The sequence below is a fragment of the Glossina fuscipes genome, unplaced genomic scaffold, assembly GCF_014805625.2.
Source record: "Glossina fuscipes isolate IAEA_lab_2018 unplaced genomic scaffold, Yale_Gfus_2 1, whole genome shotgun sequence".
NCBI lineage: Eukaryota > Metazoa > Arthropoda > Insecta > Diptera > Glossinidae > Glossina > Glossina fuscipes.
Genome location: NW_023998415.1, coordinates 35,588,458 through 35,614,389, shown reverse-complemented (window position 1 = coordinate 35,614,389; position 25,932 = coordinate 35,588,458). Strand labels below are relative to the sequence as shown.

Here is a 25,932-nt window from a genome sequence, read left to right as displayed (position 1 = left end):
TTGAAAGAAAAATGCTTAGAAATACAAATTTTTTACTCACTTATGCGGAAAACAAGCAAAGGTAGGCGTATAAAATTCTTTATTTTTCATTTATTTATTAGTCAATTCAAATAGTTCGCTTAAACCTTTGACGAAGAAGAATGACATGTTTCCACTCGAAGATTCAACCTTTATCCAAATTTTTTAAAATTCTCAACACGTTGCTCTAGGATGTCATGAAGCATTTGACACAATCCTCTATTCTTTCATGCATCGTTTGAGAAGTGTATATACACTTGGTAGCTCATCAACGGCAAGTGTCTCAAATATCGCTGCAACTTTTTCTTCAAAACCATTTAATGCTACTTTACTTTTGTAAGCCTGACATTCTAATCGATTTTCCCGGTCATTTGATGAGTGAAAATAAAATTTACATAATATTAAATAAATTCTTCTCTATTACATAAGTCATTTATATTTACTTCTTTGCATGTCTACTCACTTCTGGTAAATGCAGTCATATCGTTTAGATTTGCAGCCAATTCCTCACACAAGTTCAGTGTGTTCAGGCCTTAGTAGTTCATTTTGAATAGTTTTTATAATGCTCGTCAGCGACCTGCAAATAATTGACCATGAATGGTAATTCAGTTGTCTTTGACCTTTGCATTATAAAAAGGACAAAGTATTTTTTTGAAAGTTTACCTTCAATTTTGTCCACTCATTTCCGTTGTGTGGACTGTCTAGAAAAAAAATGCAACTCATTTATAACATGTAGTAGTCGCTTTTCCACTTCTCGCCAGTAGAGTAGTAGACAAGAGCACCGTGCGCGTACAATAAAGTTGTAAACGTAGTATCGAAAGATTTAGTTACTCCACAACGTCGTCATTGGCTTGAGGATAGCTGTAGAAAACGTGTTGTAAATCCGCTGTTTCGTTGGGGATATTTTAATGAGGAATTTTGCTCATGGCCACGTTGCAAACGCATCGTTATAACAAGCGACCTCGCTCATCGTAATTTAAGATGGCTCTGACGGAGAAATTTATGCGAAATTTAAATTCATTTCAATAATTGCTCACCATCGCATTGCAACATCCTTTCAAATTTTCTTTTCTTTTTAGCAATCGTAGCAGGGCTTCAAGCCCATTTTCAATCCTAACACTGCAAAACTGAGTTAAGAACGTTAACAGCAATCTTTTATTGCAACTGTTTTGCTTACACAAATCTTAACAACGGAAAATCGGGTGGTGGACATTGGACGTGCCCAAATATGTTGGTCACCAAGAAATTAACTAAGCACATATGTAAAACGGCAGCATGTACAAACAAGGAACCTTAAAATCGACTCTCACGATATAACTGCAAACAGCTACTTTTTATTATCACACAGGATACGCGCTCCTACTACATACATGACTGACAACAGACCAATTTTTTTAATCGACAATTAAAAAAAACATTCCCTAAATATTGGTTTGTTTGGATTCTTCACAAACTACTACCGAGTTTATCGTTATCGTGCCACCGTTGACAATGTTCAACCGAACCAACACTAAATTTTCCTCTATAGCTTTCTTGGCATGAAGTGTTTGCTGAGATGAAAATTTGCGACAATGACAAGCATAATTATTCGAGTCGTTATCATCTGTAGATTCGATTTGGCCAAAGCTTCCTTCATTTCTCTGATTAAAAGTGAATTTAACTTATAAGGGCAATGACGCTTCATTTGCTTTCTCAGACTTATGAACATTTTTTATCGAACCAGAGAGGTACTTGTTTGACGTTTCGTCTCCGCGTTGTTTTGCTATTCACTGCAATTGCAGTTAAAGCCTTTAACTTTATCCTCAACTTTTTCATAGAGCAAGATTCGAGTTTTATAATTTTAATATATGTTGTTTCATAAGACACCCATTATGTACAGAACTTTAAATGTTGTTTTCAGTTAAAGCGCAGGAATAGCCATTTTGCGCGGAACCTAAAGATAAAAAAAAGTATTAAATTTTAATTTCACGAAAATTTGCAATTTCCATACCAGCGAGGAGGCTGACCAAATGAGGCATTGTACCTTTTTTCGGGTTGGGGGACTCCAATTTTCCCGGCTCTTTGTAAGAGTTCGTGGGAATTGACAAATCATATGGTCGTGCATTTATACACCCAAATAAAGCACAAGAAAAAAATGGAGACAAGTTACTTGAAATTCAGAAATTATTTATCTAATTTATGTTTATTTTACACTAATTTACATTTCTTTATATTATGTAATTTGCCATTTTGGTTTATACCATGCATTATTTTGTAAGAAATGAAGAACAAGCGCTAAAGATCACTTGTCTGATATATACTCATCAAACTGTTCTATTAGAGAGTGATTTGCAAGTTACGAATCAATTAACACACAAGAAGGTTCCTGACGGTGTCATAAAAGTTGAGCGGATTGTGACCATTAACAAAATAATATCTCGGATTGCAAATATTCAGGCTAATGAACAAAATTCTAAGAATTATAAATTTGTTTTTCATGTTTGCGTTGATTTCTTTATGTGTGTTTTTTTTGAGACCATATGTTCTTCTCTACCCTTTCCAGTGTGTTCAGCATTTGGGAATTTTTAATCTGAAAACGAATAAGACGCCTTATTGTGTCAGCTCTCTAAAGTCGTTCAAGTTCCGGAATCTCTTAGAAGATTTCTTGGAAAAATAAAGAATTCGTCTTAAAGTCTATTATTAGTAAATAATTGCAACAATTATTTTTTCGATTTTCTTAGTTTAATGGATTCGGCCTGTTAACGACAATTAATGTTGAGTTGAGAGAATAGAAATGCGAGAAAAGGAAAATAAAGGACAATTTATTACAATTTAATATCGTTATATTATTATTATTTATTAAATTTTTTTATTTTCACTTTTCATCTCTTTATTTTTATTTCTCATATTGGTTACTTTCATTTCATACTTGACATATACAAGATTAGCGCAATCTCGCGCACAAGTCCCTGGCTTCGCAATCTCATTTCTAATTGATTTCATTCCTAAAAAAGAGAAAATATCGAAAGTTGGTAACCCAGTATGCAAAATTTCTCATTTGAAAGTTTGTTTTCACAATTTTGCAAAAAGTTGTAGAAAAAAAAGGAAATGAGAGAATAAAAGAAGCATTGTTCAGACGAATAAAAACAATTGCATTAATGTAATGGCGATACCTTAAATAAAGTAAATTTTGAGTGCACCATAATTAATTAAGGTATAGCGAATGCATTTTGTTTACACAAGTGACACTTTAAAGTTATTTTGGTGGATTACAGATAACACGTTTTATAAATTGTATATCAACTTTGCAACCAAACTTGAATGATTTACATATTTAGCATTATTTTTGTTTTGGCTTCTATTCACACTTCGTGCGATACTGTAGAGAACATACTATGTATGTATACAAAAGCCATCAAATCTAGTCAGCAGAGAGTTTTGTTGATAATAAATAAAAGAAACGGCAATGAAAATATTTTTATTAGTCAATCGATGAGTTTATTCAAGTACGTATTGACTGTCGATCAAAGAATAGAGAAATTGAAAATATAGGAGATTTTATGTTATTCAAATCGAAATTCGTCTTAAAAAAACAACCTGGAACAAAAGGGGACATATTTCCAACTGCTAGGAAAAAGCACTACATATTAAATACCTCGTCTATTGTGCCTCGTCGGTCACCATTATCGCTACCAGCGTCCGCCGCGATAGTGCCCAAACCGCTTAAACGACTTCGCCATTGCCCATTCCCCATCACGTCACGCATTAGTAACATAAGAAATATGCCGCACAGTGAAAAGCTTCTGATTGGTCATTCACGATTTAGTGGTGGTCGCGATTGGCGTAAGTGTTGCCCACCCTATTGCGATTGTGAATTCCCCTCAACTATGAAAGTTACATCGTACAAAGGAGACCTATCTGAGCTGTTCATGTGTCGTTGTGGCGAAAACGATGTCGAGGCCCCTGAATTGCAGTGGCAGTGGTATGACCACCCTGAGTCGGACGTACGCATTGTTGGGCCTACTGTAATATTTCATCCCGCTTATTCGCAGGGTACGTCCATAGTTAGAGGCAACAAACCATTAGAAGTTGACATGGTTCACTTTTGGGAAATTCGCATATTGACTGTTCTAGCAGGTACAGATGTGGTAAGTAATGTTTGCTATTAAAAAATTTTATGCAGCAATTTTCAGTCGGTCAGTCGCGAGGATTATAGTCACCAAATGCATTTTGTTAAAATTACAGTGTTCTCCTTTTTCCAGTGTTAAATTATAACCATCAAGGGCATCCAAATATCGCAGTATATATGTATTGTTTTCCTTCCTCAGAAATAGATTATATAAACATGCGTGGAGATCCTTTTCATTATTTTTTTGTTTTTTTCATTTTTCGAAAGAAATTTATCAAAATTGACAAATAGCATAATGAATGTCAAAATGAAAAATGTTTTCATCTAGGGAAAAACGTACACATTTTTTAGTTGCTAGTCTTTTAAATAGCTTTTTTGCGGAGAAGTGAACTTTTAATAATCATTTTTATTGTCATAAAACTTGTGATTCGTGTTTTCGAAAGGTTGCACCGTCTGCGGTGTTAGGTCGCTGCCATCGTGGCTGTTTCCAAAACGTTCGAATAAAAGTGAACCAGGATAAATTCAAGTGCAGGATGTGTGGATGAGACGACATTTCTGCCCGCAAACATTGCAAAATATGTTTTGTTGTTATTCTAAGGAGTAAAATTTTTATATCGTCTCGATTTAGATTATAGAATTGTTAAAAAGTAACAATTTTTGAAAATTCTTTCATAAAAGTCATTGCTCAGCTATATATTGCTATATTGTTCTTAACTGACTATGAAACCGACTTTGTAGTTTCTCATGAAGAAAAAGAGAGAAAAAGTTGCTCTTAAAAAAATAAAAGGATGAAAATCACATTTTTGAATATTGTTTTCAATATATTTGTAACGGAAATTTTTCTCTTAATCAATTATTTTTAATGTTTAAAAAGAGCTCAGAAGAGAGAAAGAACATTTTTCACTGAATCGGAAAATTAATACCACGAGACAATTAATTATCTATAAAAAGGTTATTATAGTGATAATTTTAATCATAATATTCTATAAACAAGTAAACAATATCGGCAATATCGACCAAGAGAGCAAAATAAGATTAATATAGAATCTTAAAAAAAACAAAAAAATTTCCTTTATTCCGAAAAGTGCAAATGCAGCAAATTGTAGACATTTTTTGTATAATAATTTTTGATATATTTATTGACTCATTCATTTTTGTTGACACACATTGATTACATTCGGCAGCGTTAAATTCCGCTCTTATCGCCGTTGAATTTAGATTTCGTTACACTAATTTAGATCGTGTTCATGAAATGATGATGATGATTTTTTTGATCATAATGACATTCATCGCCAAACCAACGACATCTGCACTTCCGATATTTTGCCGCCAGTTAAAATCTGATAGGCGACGTTTTGCCTCACAAGTAATTAATCGAAAGAAATGTTTAGTTTTAAATGAATGAATTGGTAAGATTCGCTTTAAAGCGTAAATTTTATTTGTTTGGTCCTATTCTTTATTAAAAGCTTTGCTTCACCTTTTAACTAAAGAAATTGTAATGTGACGCGATTTGCCTTTAAAGCATTTTTTAGCTGAAACGATTATAAAGATTATCACGTAAGTGATTTAAATCGCTTTATCGTTTGCCGCATTTGCCTTTGAAAGTATATTGAACTTGATTTCCTAAGAAATGTCAAATCCTCGGTATTAGTTAAAGACCTATCACGTAGAGTATTATTATGGCTTTGGGTATATAGGAAAAATACTTACTTACGTATAAAATCGCTGTTGTATCGATAGCACTTATAGACAATAAACAATACTCTCAATAAATCACCTACAATAAATGATAACATTAAGTTATTTCATTTGATTGCGTCGCCACCCCCCGTTCGACCTTCTAGAATGGAGAAGCCACACATGCTACATGCGTAATGTTGGCACACCTACGACTCTTGGACGAAGATTGACAGATTGACTTGGAAGATTTGTGATGTAGAAACTAAGATTTTGTTAAGGGTGAATGAACTGCAAACCGCATGCAAAGAACGAACCATTGCTTTTTTGAAACATGTAGGGTAGATCCATTCATTGATTCATTCATATTTTCTAGCATACTTGTATATATATTGACATATAGATATAAGAACATATAGATAGATAGATATTAGGTATAAGGTAAGAATTATTTTGAGTTTCTGCTTTTAGACTAAATAAAAATTGTGACTTCAACAAACGGTCTCAATATAGGTCTCTGTATTTACGATGACGATGGTAAAAATTGTAATAAACTTTTATAAACACGAGAAAGGTAAGATTTGTGTACATGCGTCCATATGCACGCACATTACATCACTTGATTTGACTCACTTTATTACGTTCACAAGTATATATATGTATATATGTTATGCGATTGCTTTAGCATTAGCATAAGTTTGTGTAATCTTCGAGTTTAATAGATGGACTTCCCTTCAATCGCAGCCGCGAAGTTTATATACAAAAAATAGCATAACATTTTTGAATATATATATAAATAATCGCAACGAGAGACACCTTATCGTTATCGCTCTTACAATATGATAGCTTTTTTCAGTGAAGAAATAAACTTGTTGTTAAAATTAGCATTGCTTAAAAGGAGACGCTTTATTGCACGTTGCAAAGTCAAAGAAATGCACAATTGTTGCTAAAGCATCATCATTAAAGGGATTTTCTGTTTTAGCCCATATGTAGATGAATATGTTGTATTTGAAAGCTAAAAAGTTAAAGCTAAGAATTTTGTTGCAACATGTGCGCTTAGTTTCACTTTTAACCGCTTTATGTTAATTATGTAGAATTGTCTATAATATGGTTGTCTTCTTTTTAGATGTTTGGCATCGGTACCGAGTGCGTCGATTTGAATCAATTCCCATTTCATTTTGCCTCAGCTTTGGGTGCCAATGCTTCGTCGTGGGGTTTTTCATACGAAGGTAAAATTCAACATGCCGCCGTCCGACTGCCGTATGGTCAAAAATTCTCGCAAGGATGTATAGTGGGAATTTATTTGGATCGCAGCTGTGGCTATCTGGAATTTTTCCTTAATCGTCGTTCAATGGGCGTAGCCTACAAAAACATTCCGTTGGATCCAAATATTAAATTGTATCCAATGGTTTCGTCTACAACAGCGAAATCCGCTATACGCTTAATTAATGCCTCGTCCGAAGTAGACTGCTTGCAACTCAGAGCATTTCGCGCTTTGTCCAAACAAACCAAAGCTCTAAAAGAATTAAAACAAATGCCCGGCTTTAAAATTCTATTGAAAAATTATTGGTTTTTCGCGCCGCCGGTGCGCTATTCGCAACGCAGCCAAAAAAGTCAATTAGACTTAGTTGACGAGGCCGTACTTCCATCGAAATCACTTGTATCATCAAGGAAGCAAAAATATCAAGGTAAAACGTATTAAAAACGCTTGCGAGTATAGCACATTCACAACAATAATAATAATTTTCATTTTTCCCCAACAGATGATACCGACGACATTAATGATCTCTATGGAAATGCGCATAAATTCGCATCAAATCGCCGTCTTCCAGAAGCCGAAGCAGATCACCCATTCAAAGAGTACTTTGACGAGTACTTTCAATATCTTTTTTAAGGCTAGTACTACTTGCTAATCATAATCACGCCTTGGCATTTTCTACAGGTTTGTTTGTTGTGTGTGTTTGTGCGTTCTTTGATAAAGGTTGCCTGTTAATAGCAACTGTGATCGCAGCCTATTCATGGCCTTGCTGTTTCAGCAAATATACATGGGCTGCAATTATTATTCTTTTAAAAAATTATCGTTGCAACCTTTATCTAAACAAAATTCCAGTATATATGCGGCGGTCAGATGGATAATATTGAACTTTTGCCAAAATTCTAAAGTTATCTCGACGAAATTGCAGAAAAATTTTATTTTATAAGACTTACTACTAACTTACTAATCATCGTTCATGTACGCGTACATTTTGCAATTAGTCGATAATGAGTCCTGATCAGATTTTGAAGTTCAAACACCGGTACAAGTATCAATCAAATTTACGTACATCATTTTTATCAGATTGCTTATAAAGTGTCTAGACGTTCTTTTATTCGCATTAAACACCATTACATCATATTTTAGCGCGATCAGGTTTCACGAACGCAAATCTCAAGATCCGTTAATACAAAATGATGCGTGATAGTTTTTTTTCCCCGAGGAAACTTTTTGCATCCCAGAATGTTGGAGGCAAGTCTTTAGGCAATCAGTAAATAAATTTTAGTAAAAACGAAAAAGAAAAAAAAAAATTTATAAAATAACACACAAATTAAATGTAAATAGAAACGAAAAAAGACTTGATATTATTAACGTTTTTTTTTTTTTTTTTTTTTTTTTTTTTTTTTTTTTATAAAAAATAAGTTTTTTACCTTTAAACGGCCTAAATAATATGCCGAATAAATAAATATCTATTTTATTATTTTTTATTCTGTATAACATCTTTTGAAACTGTACTTTCTTTTTGAAATTTTAAATTCGTTAATAAAAACGCTTTTATTGTAATAAAAACATATACATGTGTATGTATATGGAGAAAATCCTATCTTGTTATAATGAGGGACGCAGTCAAAAATGTGACAAAGGTTAAAAGAGTACGTTCGTTGTATTTATTATAAGACTCAATTTTGGATGAACGGTTATCTTCAACATCTTGCATTAAGGACTTTATAAGACGTTCCTAGGAAATATTCGATTCAAATTGTTGAAAGATATTGTTAATATATTAAAATTGGATGAGGAGGACTTGCTAGGATTAGTCGATGAAATTGTATCAAAATAAATGGTACTATTTATCACGTACGTACGGTGATATCCAAGTAGGCAAGTGGCCTTCATCTTCGAACAAATGCGTTCCATACGATTTTTGGGAAAAGAACTTATTTAAGAATATTTATGTTATATGTTCGGCCAACAATTATTAAGTGTATATACCTTAAATACGACTGTACGCGGATATCTAGAATTCTGTCTGCAGATATCAAATTGAAAATTTTCATTTCAAGAAGAAGAGGAAAGGTACGAGCATGCATAATGCTCTGTCGACTTGGAATTCTCATCAACTGACCAAACGACGAATACACTCTCAACTTTAGATTGTAAAATAAATAAACATAAATGAATTAAACGAGTCACGTAAAGGGGGAAAAATTAGTAAAAACCATAATTGGGTAAATGTCCAAATATGAATTCCATCACAGACAGTTATATCCCCTTTCTCTGTAGGCCAATTTTGTTACTCAACGTGTAGGATGATCCATCCACCTAGTCATTGTTCTCTTCGTTCAACATTATCAATGGTTTGTAGTTTTAACCATCTATGCGTTGTCCACTGATTGTTTTTCCACTAAGTTGCAATCACGTAATTTGTACATTGGTTGAACATTTTTATTTAAATAACCTTTTGTTTATTTATTACTTGGTATTATTCATCGGGATTAGCTCCACAGCTACGTCATTAGATGGTCTTGGCTAAATATTTGTCCCAAAATTCAATTAAATAACCAATACTAACCAACATGCATATATATATATATATATATATATATATATATATATATTTAGATTTTTAGATTTTTTTTTAAACCATCTTTTATCCGATTTTGAAATAATATGCTTCACCAATAAGAACAAATACACGGTTTTTATACAAAGTTTTTGCTTTAGAACGAATCCCGAAAAAAACGTTTGTTTAATGCAATGGATGCGCTATTCGCACAAAGGATACTGTGAACTATGCGATCATCGGTTCAGTTTCCAGCCTATTTATTCGCCCGATATGCCACGAGTGTTACCGTTACGCGACGTGATTGGTGGTTTGTTAACAGCTATAGCAAAAGCGGCGAAGTCCTGGGCTCATTATTCGTTAGTGGGTGCGGCTTGGTTTGTAGTGGTGCCATTGTCAGCCTATCGCACTTACCGTTATCTTTTTCGGGCGTCTTCTTTCGATATGATTCTTTCACTACCATTTGATGTTCGTTTGGGAAGGACTACCGTGAACAGAAGGGCGGTCAGTTGATGCTCACACATTATTAGTGACTTGATCTGCTTAACGACTTGAACTTGGGCAACACCCGAATTTCATGATCACTTTTTCTTTGCACTCTCTTTCCAGTTGTAATATACGTTGGACGCAGCACTTCAGTTCGTAGGATGTAGTAAGCAATTTCAACAAATTTCTAAAAGATTGTGTTCGAATGGAAGCTTTTTTTTTCTAGTACATGATGAAATTTCCAGTGTAATTTGTACTAATGATTGCAAAATTGATTTTTTTTTCTTAATTTAAATTTAAATTTTTCGATTATTATTGCACTTCATCAGTCCATGATGTTTTTCACTGGTAGCTTAATTTCATTTTTTTTTTTTTTTTTTTTAGTGAAAAGATCCTCTCGCAAACTCTTCAAACTCGTTTATTTAAACTTAAAATTCAGCACCAGCATGGATAAACCTTAGTTCATGTGTTAAGCGTATCCTTGGTTCGTACGTAGACTCTTTTTTTTTTTATATAAGACAATATATGTGATGTGTTCTTTTCTTTATATGGATTTGATTATTGCTTTTTTTGCACGACTTTCTGGGAGTTAGATAGAAATTTAGAGTTTTTCCATCTTACACGATTTTCCAAAACAGGGAAATATGTGCATCATATGCAGGCGTTTTTTTACATGATTCTACTTTTTGCTCTGTTTTCCAGACAATCGTGAAATATATTGTGGAGAAAAATGTGGATACATGTAATTCTATCTCCGACTCTCCGAAACTGATAAATTGCCGACATACCTTTAGGATATTGTGCTGATTCATATTTTTTTTTGGATATAACGCACAGTGTTGCCGAAATCAGGACACAATAGCCAGCCGGGGAAAGACCCTCATATATAGTGAAGAAGTGCATAATGCGAGCCTAAGTGATTGTCTAGCAGTGACAAGTACAGAAATTTTGCCACTGTACTTCGTCAACTATCCGTAATTTACTAGTGGTCTACTTGATTTGCTACCGTTACAGGAGACGGGACTTTAATTCATTTATACCCGTACAGAACTTTACCCGATTCCAAGCTAATTTAGACGTACATCTATCTATTAATGACACTATGATAATGTTGGATAATTCCAGATAGTGACTTGATACCTGGAGCTTGAATTTAGTACACCTATGGCACTAAGTCGAAGACAACTTTTGGAGAGGAGATGAACAATTTGTTAATTTTAAAATTCTACCCAAGAAAGGCCTTTGACAATAGATTCCTATACTCGTCAAGGTTTGCCAATGCCTACTAGCAATTATCACTTACGAAATGATCGTATACGGTCCACTGGTGAAAGTAATAATTTCACTGTTTAGCTAACAAGCATATTTATATGTATATAAATTTAAATTATTAGATGGCACACCCATTACTTATTTTGTCGGTAGCTAGTTTAAAAGCCTAGACTTTTAGGAAATTTTGTTGTGATAAAGAAAAAGAAATTTTTGCTCTTTTATCGTTAGTCTCTTAACACAAAAAAACACTACTACCGCTAATTTATGATATCAGCTTACACTTACCTTTTATCTTACCTTTTAATACTGAAATCGAGACCTTTTCACCGAGTAGTTTAAAAGATTCTCAAAATAAATATAAAGCACGGATGATCATTAAATGAATCGTATCAGTTACAATGGCACTGTGTTTATATATGTATTCGTTACATATATATATATATATAAATATATATATATACCACTGTTATATATATAACAGCCGGTATGTGTATATATGTAAAAATATATAAACGAAATGCCGTTGCGAGCGATACGGTTCCTTTAATGATCTCTTAAATCAATCCACTCGCGCTATATAATCTATATGTACATTTATTTTAGTTATCCATTTATTTTGTTTTTTTTTTTTTCGATCTGTTTTACACGTTATATGTAAAAATTTCGTTTTCAAATAGTGAGAAACAATAGAGAAAAACAAGCGTCTCACGAGTAGTGGAGTTGCACCAATCACGATTAAAACGGAACTGAGGCTTAGCTTAATTCATTGGCGTAGGTCGTCTAATATGGAAATGTGTAGTTGGCATGGGGAACTATGCCCATGTGAGCATAATTTTACCTTACGGAGTTGTTTGATTTGAACGCAATGTAGTTTTTATACGAACTTCTTATCAATGTCAATGATTTTGGTATCGATGGCATCACTTTAAAGATGACGAAACAGAAAGTTGCACTTAAAATTCTTGAAAGACATTTCATATTTGGAGGTATTGGAGGGAGAGCGTATGAAGCTATTTGCAGGCATAGATTCAGGACTGTCGGCTTAAAGTGATTCGGAAGAGTTTGAGGAGATAAATTTACTGACTTTTCATTTCCTGTCCATCAACCATTGTCGCAATACGAATTTGATTTAATTTTTTAGCGAACGGTCAGTCAATGCTTGTCTGTGCGCTAACCCATAGTACATTAGTGTTTGTCTCATTGTCTCAATCGCGGTCAATTTGTATCGCGAACTAAACGATCTATCGTAGTTGTCCAAGTTGCTAGCCGTCTACCTTAAGGAACCTTGCGAATCCCACTACATTTTTTGGCTCGGAACATTGAAGCGTATGTCCGGCGCGGCAATTTGTTTGCCAAACACCTGGCATTTGATTTTGCTGATAGACGCACATTCATCCAAAACATGGTAGGACGTTTCAGTCGCTTCGTTGTCTGAGATACTCAATATTTTTTAGATCATAACTGAGAGAGTAGTGTCCCTTGTACAAGTTAGTAGTTATTCGCAAGTCCAATAGTATGTGTTTGCTATATTAAGTGATCGTCTAAATCTCTTTGCTGACCCTTATCCTGTATTATGCTTTCAATGGCTTGCTGCTTGCTATTCTATGCACCTATTACGCACTTATTTCCGCGTTCTGATATGGTCCTTGGTCCCGGTCAGAGGAAACTTCTGACATAGATGTAGGTGTATGTATACAACTTTTCAATATAAGGAGATAGAAAGGAATGGAATGGCTACTCGAGGCAAATTAAAGGCGCTAAAAAGAAAAAAACGAATTAATTGCTTGTCTCTTTTTAAACTCAGCTTCATCTTCTCCAAGCTTATTGGTGCGCTTATTATTATAACAGAGAAGGCGATGAGCTAGCTTCAGGGTTAAAATTTTTAAATTTTATTTTATAATTCAGTCAATCATAGAGAAGTGTAACGGCTAAGATGAGTGAATCTCAGCATAAATTACAATGGCACCATATGGCAAACATATTTTAATTGCAAGATACTTTAGACATTTCTCAATAACTTCTATTTTTCTCTCACTACTTTTTTCAATTTGTTGTTCTCTTTCACGCTTTTCTCTGCCACTCACTAGTAGTGCATGCTGTGAAAAATATGCAATACGATGTGTACAAATGTAAATGATGTTTGGTTGTAAGTTCTTCATAACCTTTTTTTATAAATAATAAATTATTTTCATACATTATGTATACAAATATAAATTGAGGGAGTAACTGAATGAGTCATAAAGCTACTGGAGAGAATGTTTATATCGCTAAGCTCTAATGTTTTTTGAAGAGAATAGGTGTTATGAAAAGAGAGACAGAGAGACAGAGAGAGAGAGAGAGAGAGAGAGAAAAGAATTATTTAAACATACTTCGTTTATGTGAAAATCAAATATTCATCATATGAATACCAATTTGTTCCACCAATTGTAAGATACTTTTTAAAAGGATTTTCCAAAAAGTAAAACTTTTAAACAAGTGTCTTTTACCTTTGTCGGCTTTGTACCGTTTAACGCGGGAAAGAGTAGTAGAAAATATGCTGGAGATCCTTATAATCGATTCGCATGCGAAACACATGAAATACTCGACACACTCAACACACTCAACACACACATGAAATGATGGCGATAATGCAAATAAAGCTAAAGAAAGAGAAAGAGAAAGCACACAGATGTATTAACCTAACGCAAATAGAAAGCAGCAAACTCATAGATAAAAAGCATACATATACTATCAGTGAATAAGTTGAGAAAGAAAGAGAGAGAGAGAGAGAGAGAGAGAGAGAGAGAGAGAGAGAGAGAGAGAGAGAGAGAGAGAGGTGTACTTAGAAGGTATAGTTACAAAAAACAATTTTCTAGAGGGCTGTTAAATTTTACAAATTTTCTGCATATGAGTGTTTAGTTGTGGGAGTTTTCAAAATGCTATCGCATTTATTGCTCTGGAAACAAATTATATATGCATTTATGCAATGCAGGCATGCAATGCGCTCCAAATCGCAATGCATTAGATTGAGTTAGGGCCGGCATATTCATTGTATTAGTGCGACGACTCTACTGATTATAAACACATATATTTATATATCATGATTAGGTGAATTAGATGTGCGAGAAGGTGAGTGAGTAATCTGCGGCAGCTAATATGTCGTCATCGTTAAAATGATTTTTGGTTGTGGTTTGTGCTATTATGAAATAGTGAAGTTAGTGGATGGGTTAAATAGTAGCGGCATAGAAGCCGTCATTTAAAGGCGTGCAAGTGCAAGGACATGCACTTGCAGCCAAAGCCGTTAATAATTCTGTCGCATATGATCGTCATCGTTAACATACATAATATTCGCCGTCATCGGAAAATTTTATAAGCAAGCATATAGCAAAAGCAGCATCATCGTCATCACCATCATCATTATCAGCATCATTATTAACATTATCATTACCATTATCATTATTATCATCATCGTCATCGTCATCGTAGTAGTCGTCGTTGTCGTCGTCGTCGTCGTCGTCATCGTTGTCGTCGATATAGAACATTCTCGTGGTTATTGCAGTGAAAGGAGTACAACGCTTCACACTCAGACCAATTGTAACACATTCACTTATATAAGCAGCATATAATATCGTCGTATATTTAAGGTTCATCGAGATTTGTGTCTGTGCAGTTACCGTTGCAGGTTTTGTATTACGTTATAGAGATGCGTGTGAGTGTTGTTTGGGTTAACTCGTGCTTTTTCCCATTTTCTGCTACGCTAGCTATCATTTACTGAGTTTCTGTTTCAGCCTTTTGGTTGAATGTTGCATTACTTGCTTGCTAGCTGTTACTTGTTTGTGGCACAATAACATTGACATCGAACTAGGTCGAGGACGTATTTAATTTTAGCCACCGTTACAAATACAACACTATATACATACTTATGTACCAATGATGCATATACCTATTTACTTATACTTATGTATGCATTAAAAGCACGCATATAAATCATATATATATATATATATATATCTTTAAAAGGTTTTATATTGTGTCTGCATGTTCCTTTTGTGTACTTATGCATACGCATTGTAAGCGTTGCAAGCATTGCAAGCATCGTATAAGCCACCTTGAAACCATTAACAATAATGCATTGTCTCATTAAGATTATTTGTCTCCGAATTATTATTATAAATGTGTGACTATCGGTACACACATATATGCAAATTCACATACATACAGTGCATGATAATTCATTAGATAAATATGTTATATTATTACTATTACCAGAAAGGTCATACTATAAAAATTTTGATTTTCTCTTCATCTCTTTGCCTAAATGGACACAAATTTGCATGGAAATCTTTCGGCGAAATTTTACAAAATATTGAACGAATCATTAAAGCCTATAATCAAGTATATCTTATTTTTACTTTCCCAATCCAATTATCGTTGATAGCTAAACTAAAAAATGCATTTTGCATTATTTCAATTATTCAATGCCTTGGTTGATTATTGAGTTATCCTTAATTTAAGTTCAAGTGTAGTTTAGTTCTCAAATACTTCATGATCGAATATTAGAGCCCGGAAATATAAATGACATTCACAAACTGTGTTGGTGGCGGGGGAGGATTGTAACGAATCTTAAGTGAAAGTTTAGAGAACCACAAATTTCGAATAAATCTCCGCGATGAAAAATGAAAACTACGAGGCAATATTCTGCTGAAAATATGCAAGCACAAGGTAATATTATACATGTATACTTTGTATGCAACTGAAACAATGTTAGTTTTCAATATTTATACAAAAGAAAAGGGAACGATTTTTTGCGTCGACTTTTGCTAGGAAGAAAGCACAAGTCTTGATGTACAATAAATGGAAAAATTTTTTGAAAAAATTATGCATTTTTTTTTTGGCAGGCCATGCTATTATAGGCCACGGTTTTGCATTCAGAATAACAAATGAAAAGTTACCTAAAATTCTAGCTTCGGATGGGGGTAGGATTTTTTCCAAAAAAAATTTAAAAGAATGCCATTAACGTCATCTAAATTTAATTCATCGAAAAAGTCTTGCGACGCTCATTAAACTCTGTGATCTAGAAGTCGTCTTTTAAATTTCAAGGCAATCTATTAAAAGGTTTGCATGACCTAATGACACGATTTTAAGACTAGGCTCGGAAAGTCAACTTTATGGACTATTCACAATTTGTTGCCAATTTTTAAAGGACTATTCTTATAAACACTAAATGGTGTGGAAGTAACTGTTTTTCGAATTAATAAATAAGAGAAACTGCAAAATACTCAAAAAAGTATAAAAATGTAACGAGTAACGTGAATAGGAATAAATTTTAAAACATCTTGATGAGAACCCTTTCTATTTAAACGTGAGAAACTTGATGCATTTTAATGACGTCTCAAGTATGCCCAAGAGATGCAAAATAACTTTCTTCGATAACCAAACGATTTTCATCTATGTAACCTCGTCTCCTTATAGCTATCACGATCACGATCGCTTTATCCAAAAAAAAAAAAAAAAAATCAAAAACCCATCACGAACTATATATGGGGTTGGGCGGGAAAGTTTCGTCTTATTTTAAATAAAACCTGATTATGATGTGTTCCTCGGTACTCGAGGGATGGATAAAGAGTTTCTTGAAATTTGGCAAACTATCTTTAGCATCTCTGGACATTTACAATCTCTCACGCAAATCCTTACAAGTAATAGAAGCGTTCCTTTCCTTCTGAAACCCATATCAAATGCCGCTCCTTTCTTGGCATGCATTGCACTTCACTCACTCTACACTTTGCAACTAACTAACGAAGTGGTGCATAGAAAGTCGTCGTCTTCGATGCCGTAACGGATACGCTAAATAATAAGGACTCATAGGATGCGTTTAACCTGCTTGCCTTAACCTGGTACCTAAAATTACCTATAAATAGGAAAATATAAAAAACTGTCGCGACAACCTATCAATAACTCCAACCTTAAAAAGAAGAGATCCTATCATCTTGTTGTTTTTTGTTTCGTGAAACTACTCGGTCTAATGCCTATCTCTCTCTCTCTCTCTCTCCCTCTCTCGCGCAAGCTAATTCCTTAATACGTCTTCGGAAAATTTCATCCAACTGAAAGCAAAGTCTTCTTAAACTTCATTTGGTGGCATTCTAGAATGATATCTGGGTGACTTTTTTTCTTCTACTATATCTTCTATAGCTTGATGTAAGCGTATTTTGGACTTTTGGAACTGGTCTCGCCCCTCTTCATTTTCACAAGTGATATAACAAGACATGTAACATATTTTACATGTTAACATATTTTAAAAAATCATATAAGCGCATCTATGTGATCTAAGTTTCATTGATTGTAGTACAAAATTTCTAGACTTTTTCGATAGTGAGGCATGTATATATATATGTATATATATATATATAATGAATTATTTATAATACAAATAATAAATAAATGAGTATTCCCGCCGTTTTTCATCACATGCTCGTAGGCTACTCATACCAATGAATTGAACTTCATTACGATATTAGATTAGTTTTGTGGATAAACTATAGCGACTTACGCGAAGAGTTTAATATTAATTTTAATACTCTTGAGGGTAGTGTATATTTTGAGTAAGTTTTAATGTCTGCGTTGCGCTTATCATTTGCCAAATTAGGTTAGGACATTACGATTTCAAAATTTTTCCATGAAAAATCTTTTAAGATTATTCTCATTATTATTTTCATCCGCAAGGCGTACTTATTTGAGGCCCTTATCTCCCATTATCCGTACGCCTTAAAATTCTTTTTTTACATCCTTTCAATAAATTAACGAATTATATACGCATTCTGTTGTAACTTTGTTTTATGATATTTCGAAATGTCAATATTTCAACTGTAAATAGACAATCGAACAAATTTTGTTAAATCAGACTCGGAATGTGGAGATCTGATAAAGTTTCTATACATACAACGCTTCAAGCAATGTGTATGAAAAAAGTTAGTTTTATTAGAAATTTTATATAAAATTTATTTTGAAAAATAAATCAAAAATTGAAAATTTTATAAAGCAAAGGCAAATAAACGCAAAACGTCTTCCCGCTCTTATATAAATTAAGATTTCGCATTTGCAAGCTATAGAAGGGCGTTGGTTATTTGAAAAGTAACTTAATAGGACAATGCGTTGGTATATGTGTATGTTTTTGTGTATTCACTTAAAATTTAAGGCAGTCATTAAAGACATATATTATATAGGCATACATATGTATGTATGCATGCATGTATGTATATATATATATATATATATATATGTATGTATACATGCATGTATTTGTATGTATGCATAGGTATAGGTATGTAAATAACTATGTATATATCTATGCATATATATATATATATATATATATATATAGTTCTTTACATGTATAATAAATTTCATTTTTTCATCGTCTGGTTGTCAGGGAAGGGCGAATGCGGCAAAAATACGCAAAGCAAATTTAAAAGCTGCACAACAATAAAATTCAAAAATTCTTTAAATGGATTTGAGATGTAACACATATATTCTTATGCGTATGTATACTATATATATATATATATATATATATATATATATATATCTATGTAAGCCTAGCTAACCATAATTACTGTTGTTGTTGATATTTTATTTCGAAGTTGACTGCACTCTAAAGTTAGTTGCAGTAAAATGCACTTTTCAACTGTACTTGCACAAAAATCTCTAAGTTTATGCATATAAATTCATCCATACGCGTTCGCGTATGTATGCGTTTGTGCATATACGTATTGTGTAAAGTAAAATGCTAAAAATATTTATTTCTGCATATACACATATACATACAGATATAAGCTATTCTTGTGTGTACTTATGTTCGCATATATGTGTATATTTATATATAAATAGATATATATGTATAAGTATATAAATATATATATATATATATATATATATATAAATATTCATGTGTGGTCAATCAAATACATTTTGTTTAAAAACATAGATGACTAGGGTGCAATTTTATGCAGTTTTTGTATGTATACTAAAAATGAATATATATATATATATATATATATATATATGAATGTATATGATTGTATGCACACACAATAATGTAAATTTTTGTCTGTTCATTATTATATAGAGACACTTGTGCATAGGCTTATGTACACAGTTCCACACGAAATAAACGCAAGTTATCAAATCATTCTGCAATCATTCCCGTTAGAATTGACATATGTGAAACTATAACGTATGTAACAATAGTTGAAGTGAGAATGAATTAATTAATCTAATATAAATTTATATGTCTGTCTATCTGTCTGTCTGTCTGTCTAAAGATCATATATCCTTATTGCAAATTTCGAGATATTATGACAATAGAATTTTGTATAATAATCTTAAGCAGATTTAACGACCGACTGTCATATAATGATCTATTTAGTTGCAGAAAACGATTTGCAGTTTTTAATATCGTAAAAAGAAACATTTCTTCGACGTACTAAACAAATGTAGATATAAAAAATTTGAAAAGAATCGGATCATTTTTTCGAAAATCTTTTCATATTAAAATTCCTGCGAAAACCAAGCTTTCACGCGACATCAAAGTATAACTTTTAGCATTTTATCGTGAAAGTTGGTCCAACGATTATTGCTGTCTGAAATCCGAACGTAATGTTTATTATTTTTCATAAAATCTTTATTCGTTAAGTATTAGATGTACAAATAAATTCGTCCCGTGTAAATTGTCGCTTCATAAAACCTACCTAATACGTTCAATTTTCCCGAAGTTTCAAATATAGAAAACTTAGATATTAGTGTTTGAAGCTATTGTTCACTGTATCACAAAGTTTGAAGAGTTGTTGAAGAGTTGAGTAATATGAAAAACAATGCAACTAAAGCTACGTAAATGATCAAATTGGCATAAGTAAGTGACCATTACAAACTGATTTACGGGATTTTGTGAAAAAAGTTTTAATTTTGAAGACGATAATAGCTCGCATATGTCCGTCTGTCTGTTTAGTAAAAGCAAGCCAGGAAATAATTTTCAGCTTGGGCTGGGACATTTTATACGGCACCTGCTAAATTCTTCAGACCTGTTTCCTTCTGATTAGTACAGGTTCAGTCATATCGACAAATTTGCAAAAGTGATGCGATGACAAAAAGTTGAATTTTCTCAAAAAACAATCGGAATTTATTCGTACACCTGTTACTAAAAGTGACACGTTGTTGGCATATAAATGTTTCATTTTCATGAAAGCGATCAGGGAATGAGTAACTTTAAATAGTAAAACTTTCTTGTCCAAATTTCGTTTGGTCCTTATCATAAAGTGTTAACAAGTAAAAAAAATCTGCACAAAAAAAAAAAAAAAAAAAAAAAAAACAAATTAATTCACGACACTGAGTATTATTGGGCGAGTGTCTGCTGTAGTTTATAAGGGTTACAAGTAAAAAACCTTAATATTCTCTTTTTTTGCTTTCAAGTTGATGCTGTTCCCTCGATGCGTCCTTCAACTGATTTAACACAGTTTTAATAGCAACTTGCTTGCAAGAATATCTTATGATATTGCAAAATTAGGAGCAGAATGTTTACTATAGAAATTATTTAGTCGGACAGACGGACATGTCTAGACCGATTTTGGGAGTTGATTCTGAGTTTCTAATGTACTCGCTGAGATCGCTTTGTCTTCTAAAGGTTTACTCTTCGGAGGAGTACAAAAAAATTAGCCGATCCGATTTTGATTTTTCACACCAGTTTAGTATCTCGAAATACAAAAAGTTGGCCGACCTAAACCCCTTTGGCAAAAGTGTTCGTCTTTGGTCAAAATATGTCAATATTTCGCCAAAAATCGTCGACCATAAAAGCACATGGTCAGATGGTTAGACGGGCAGACACACAGAAAAACTGCAATCGATTCAGAAACTCGTCCTCCGGTATCAACCGATATATTAAAAGGAGGGAGAAGTCCTTCCGTATTGTAAATTGTGTACAATATAATGACAATCGGTCATCTAATTCGAAATTTTTGTGAAAGATTTTTTCAATACTTATTACAATAATAAATATATTAAAGAAAAATAACAACAATTGCGAGCACATTTCGCATCAAAGACGAGAAATTTCGCGTCAAAGAAAATTTGCAGTTGTTTTGCCGCAAAATGTGCTTATGCCTGCATTTAGAGATGTATGCGTTTTTGTGGGATTATATCATAGAACCTTTTAATGGCTGAAAAATAGATAGATAGACTTTACTGTTACAAAAAAAAAAAAAAAAGTTTATAAATAAAAAAAGTACTCACACTTGTATTTATAGGTGCTTATATATTATTTATTTATGCTTACATACTTTACGCATATATATAGATGCAAACCTCTGAGCTCCACGTAAGAAAAGTATCGGTACTAATTGTAAATAAAAACAAAAAAAAAAAAAAAACAAAAAAAACAAAAAAAAAACATATATCCAACTTATTTCCCAATGTGGTTGTGTCTAAAAGGCTGAATAGCAAAAGTCTATTTGTCAGGATAAAAATTCGCGTACAACATTCAACTATGGTTTCGCTCGTGCACTTTTCAGTTGATCGTTCTTGCAAAAGGCTATAAGAGACTTCGTACGATTTCGTCTATTTTTTCGTAATTTCAGCGAACCTTGTAAACGATTGCCCTTCTCTGCCAATTGTTAGTAAATGACAACAAACATTAAAATATTGTTCATTTCTTCCTTTTTTATATTAATCCTGTCTTTATGCTTACCTTGAGTGTCTGGTCTATGACAATAATAACTTGGCTTTTTGCAGATTTCCTAAAACCAATGGCGTAACAGTATAATGGTGTCGATGCAGTCCCACTTGCATTCTCTATATGGTTGCTACAAATTTTTTTTTCGAAGATATGGAAGGAATGATTCTCAAGTAAGTAGTTGTTCTCAAAAAAGAAAAAAAAAAAAAAAAAAAAAAAAAAAATAATAATAATAATAAGAATAATAAATAATACTTAGAGGCTTTTCTTGGTCAATTGAGAAATCATAAAAGCCAGTCACATACAATTTATATGAACACATCTAACAAGCATTTGTTTATCTTCTAAAGAACTTATCGATGAGTTCGATCATAGTTGAGTCCCAAGACTTTTCAATGTCTCTTCGAGGTATTGTACATATATGGATGTGAATAACTTTTTAATTAATAGTAAGCGAATTTGAAATGACACAAGTTCATAGGCATTTACGTATATAAGTGGCTACGTACATATGCATAAGAGTATGCTCAGACAGACATAAAACTTTATAAAATTATAATAAAATTATGAGAAAAAAACTTGAAAAAAATCAAGTTTGAAAAATGTAAAACGAAATTTATTTAAAATACAAACGTATAAATATATGTTTATATATATATATATATAAATATACATATATATATATATAAATAAATATATAATAAATATATAAATATATAAACTCTTACGTCTGTCCAAGCGACAGCGTATATATGTATATCTATGCGTGCGTGTGTGCACATAGACGACTATATATACATTTGAAGTGTTTTCTCTGTATAGGTAAATATTCACAAAAACCAATGCCTTAATAATATATGTGTGCGTACTCAGTAGCTTTTTTATGCATTAATTTAAAAGCGTATAGAAAAAAGTGCATTTGAATTTTTTATAAATACATAGAATAGACTATATAAGCGCTTTTATATATTAAAAAAAAAAAAAAAAAGAAAACAAAAAAAAAACGACTTCTATAGTTGATTTGAAATTGATTATGGGTTAATAAAAATAAAAAATCGCATTATGTACATAGGCGTGTGTATGCGTTATATAAACACGACTACATTTATATATATTTACTAAATAAGCACATTCTATAAAAACATACTTTCGGTACAGTCTCGGCAAAACATACGCTTTAACTAAAAACATCAGGCAAAAAAAAAAAAAATGAATAAAACAAATTCAGTTTTAAAAAATGTATTAACTTCATTTATTTATTTACTAAAAACAAATACAAATGCATCCATTAACATTGCTCTGCTCCTCCTTAATATTCGTGTTAGAATTTAAAGATTCATCTAAATTAACCCCCCGTGTTACCCATCTAGCAAAACTCTTATTAATTTTAATTCAAACAACATTGCAACAACATTCGCGCTATGTCATGCATTTTAGGAAAAATTTTAAAACATATTTCCCGGCGCACGCATTTAAAACAAACAATCTTAAATACATTTTTTTGCTTTTGATATATAAATCGGTTTACAATTTTAATTGAAATGATTTCAACACTAAGTAGAAACTGCGTATAAATGTTTCCGCACCTTCTCTACCTCTTTCTTCATTCGAAATACGAGACGCTTTACAAGATTAACCTCTCAGTCATCCAGATTAAAAAGTGTTTTGTAATTTTTTGTCAAGTTTCGAATTCTGCTATAAGATGAAGTTTTGAAGAAGTACTAGCTTCTAATTGCTTTCCTATCATTTCGCTCATTCCCGAGCATATTCGTTTCTTGTTTTTTTTTTTTTTTTGTACCGTAATTCCAACCAACTTTTTTACAAAGATCATCATTGTGAGGAGCTTTCACGTGTCATAATTTTCTGACGAGAGGCGCTTTATTTTTATTTACAATTATTTTTGACTTCACCTTTAACCAGTTTCGTTGCAAATTACATGATCGTTTAGACCCATAACTTCTTGGTACGATCATTTAACTATTTACTCTCGCTTGGACTCATAACTTCTTAGTACGATCGTTTAACTATTTACTCTATGCAATTAAAGACATTTTTGTTACTCTTCCTTAAAGCTTAGAGCTGTGCTTAAAGTCTTTCCGAAATATATGGAATTAAATCAGACCTGTTGACCCTTTATAAAAATAACGATCGCACCAATAAATGTTTCTTAGCATTTTTTTAAATATTGTTTTCTTTTGAGCAACCAAAGTTCGTGTGGAAGGTGAAAATTTTGATTATCTGCATGAACCTTAGTTAGCCTAAAAATCTCTCAAGTAAGTGGGAATATATTATACGGTCCTTGATGTGAATCGTAGTCGAAGCAATAAATGCAAAACTAAAAATTAATTTGGTAACGGCAGGCGTGCCAGTTAAACGTAAGACACGCATTTTCACAACTACCTTTGAAATGGTTCGCGAAATATTTTTGCATTCTTTTAGATCAGTATCTGTTAAGAATTTTAACGCTTGCTTATTGTAGGTGGATTGAATTTCTTCTTTTTTTTTTTTTAATTTATTCACGTCCTTTCTAAAACTACGAATATACTCGGAATTTTTGTTTTCTATTTCAATTTTGGCGACTGTAAGTATACCAACATCAGACGGCAAGCCAACAGCTTAAGATATTTGCGCGCATATCTTAATTGTCTCGAAATTCTATTTTACTTTCTTATTTATGCACATTTTGCGGGAATTTTGATGCGTATTTTTAAATGCTATGAATTCAAAGATCGATAAACTAATCATTTTTTTGAATATCATTAAGTAGCACTGCTTTCGTGCAGCGAAACTTCAATAAACGCTGAATGGCTGAAGAAACGATAATAAATTTTACTTTTAGCTAAAAATCGTTGTAAAGAAATGCGGTTTAGTCGGAAAGATGTCGTTCCTAAGATTTTTGGGGAAAGAACTGAAATAATTTCAAAATGTTTCTTAATTCGAGAAAAAATGAATTTTCAGTTGAAAATTTCAATTACTTAACCGAACTGTCACGAAATAAAATTTTCACTTTCTAAACAATCAATAAACAAATGCAAGTATATACGTACGTACGTACTTTCTCATTCGAAAAAACAAAGAGAAGACCAGTCTATTGCGAAAACTATGTTACTAGAAAATAATGTGTCAGCCACTAAAATAGTCGTAAAAAAAAAAAAAGAAAAAAAAAAAAAAAGACACGAACAACATTTTAGAATCTCCCGACAGTCATTTTGCGTTGTATGAAAATAGAAAAGTAGTGAAACTCTATTAAGTATACTGCAATAGCAATACGAAAATATTAGAGAATAGATACTCTTCACACTGGAGCAATACACTGGACATATGCATAGGTATACGTATAGCAGCAGATACGTATACACGTTTTCACATACGACATATCCATTTTTGTGTGTATATTTATGTGTGTTAATCTTGTATGTCTAAACAAAAACTAGAATATTTGTTCGTACCACCATTTGCATCGTCATCATCAAAACCCAAAAGAAATATATAGCGGACAAGGTCAACTATTGGGAGAGAAAAAAAAAAACAATATTTGATATGAAAAAAGTGAAGAGTAGGAGCGGAGCGGGTGAATGCGGGGATGAACTAAAAATTTTAATATATATAAATGCCGCCTCAAAAAAGCAGGCTCCGTTGGCGTTGAAAATTTAAACCATGTCTACCATAGTGATGACAATAAGCCTTCTAAACATTCAATACCTCCTCTCATTCTAATACTAATTCTCTCAACGACCAAATAAAGCATCCTATTGCAAACTTATAACTACAAATTCATTCATAAAATTCTAAAATACGCTAAAGTTCTAAACACATGAACATTTTCGGCAGCCACAAATTGAAACGAGTGCATACAT

At 32.6% G+C, this 25,932-nt stretch overlaps 1 protein-coding gene and 1 long non-coding RNA gene across 5 annotated transcripts; one reads left to right on the top strand and one right to left on the bottom strand.

Moving 5' to 3' along the window:
• Positions 1-232: 232 nt before the first annotated feature.
• On the bottom strand, positions 233-2,479 carry LOC119631692. Its single transcript, XR_005246713.1, has 4 exons — positions 2,009-2,479; positions 682-1,951; positions 482-595; positions 233-368 (listed from the first exon to the last, which is right to left on the bottom strand). It is a non-coding gene; the product is annotated as an uncharacterized LOC119631692 (long non-coding RNA).
• Positions 2,480-3,080: 601 nt separating this feature from the next.
• On the top strand, positions 3,081-8,335 carry LOC119645076 (SPRY domain-containing SOCS box protein 3). 4 transcript variants are annotated; one of them, XM_038044946.1, is made up of 5 exons: positions 3,081-3,211; positions 3,273-3,503; positions 3,607-4,145; positions 6,930-7,491; positions 7,567-8,335. In XM_038044946.1, the coding sequence occupies exons 3-5, from the start codon at positions 3,780-3,782 to the stop codon at positions 7,695-7,697; spliced, it is 1,059 nt and encodes a 352-aa protein (XP_037900874.1). In that variant the 5' UTR covers positions 3,081-3,211; positions 3,273-3,503; positions 3,607-3,779; the 3' UTR covers positions 7,698-8,335. The 4 variants fall into 4 exon arrangements, with proteins under 4 accessions (XP_037900874.1, XP_037900873.1, XP_037900869.1 ...); XM_038044945.1 differs by having other exon boundaries at positions 3,383-4,145; XM_038044941.1 differs by having other exon boundaries at positions 3,273-4,145.
• The last annotated feature ends 17,597 nt before the right edge of the window (positions 8,336-25,932 follow it).

Coding starts and splice junctions, on each gene's coding strand:
- LOC119645076 (XM_038044945.1), top strand. CDS start 3,558: ATGTTATTCAAATCGAAATTCGTCTTAAAAAAACAACCTGGAACAAAA. Junction 4,146..6,929: donor TTCTAGCAGGTACAGATGTG/GTAAGTAATGTT, acceptor TCTTCTTTTTAG/ATGTTTGGCATCGGTACCGA. Junction 7,492..7,566: donor AAGGAAGCAAAAATATCAAG/GTAAAACGTATT, acceptor TTTCCCCAACAG/ATGATACCGACGACATTAAT.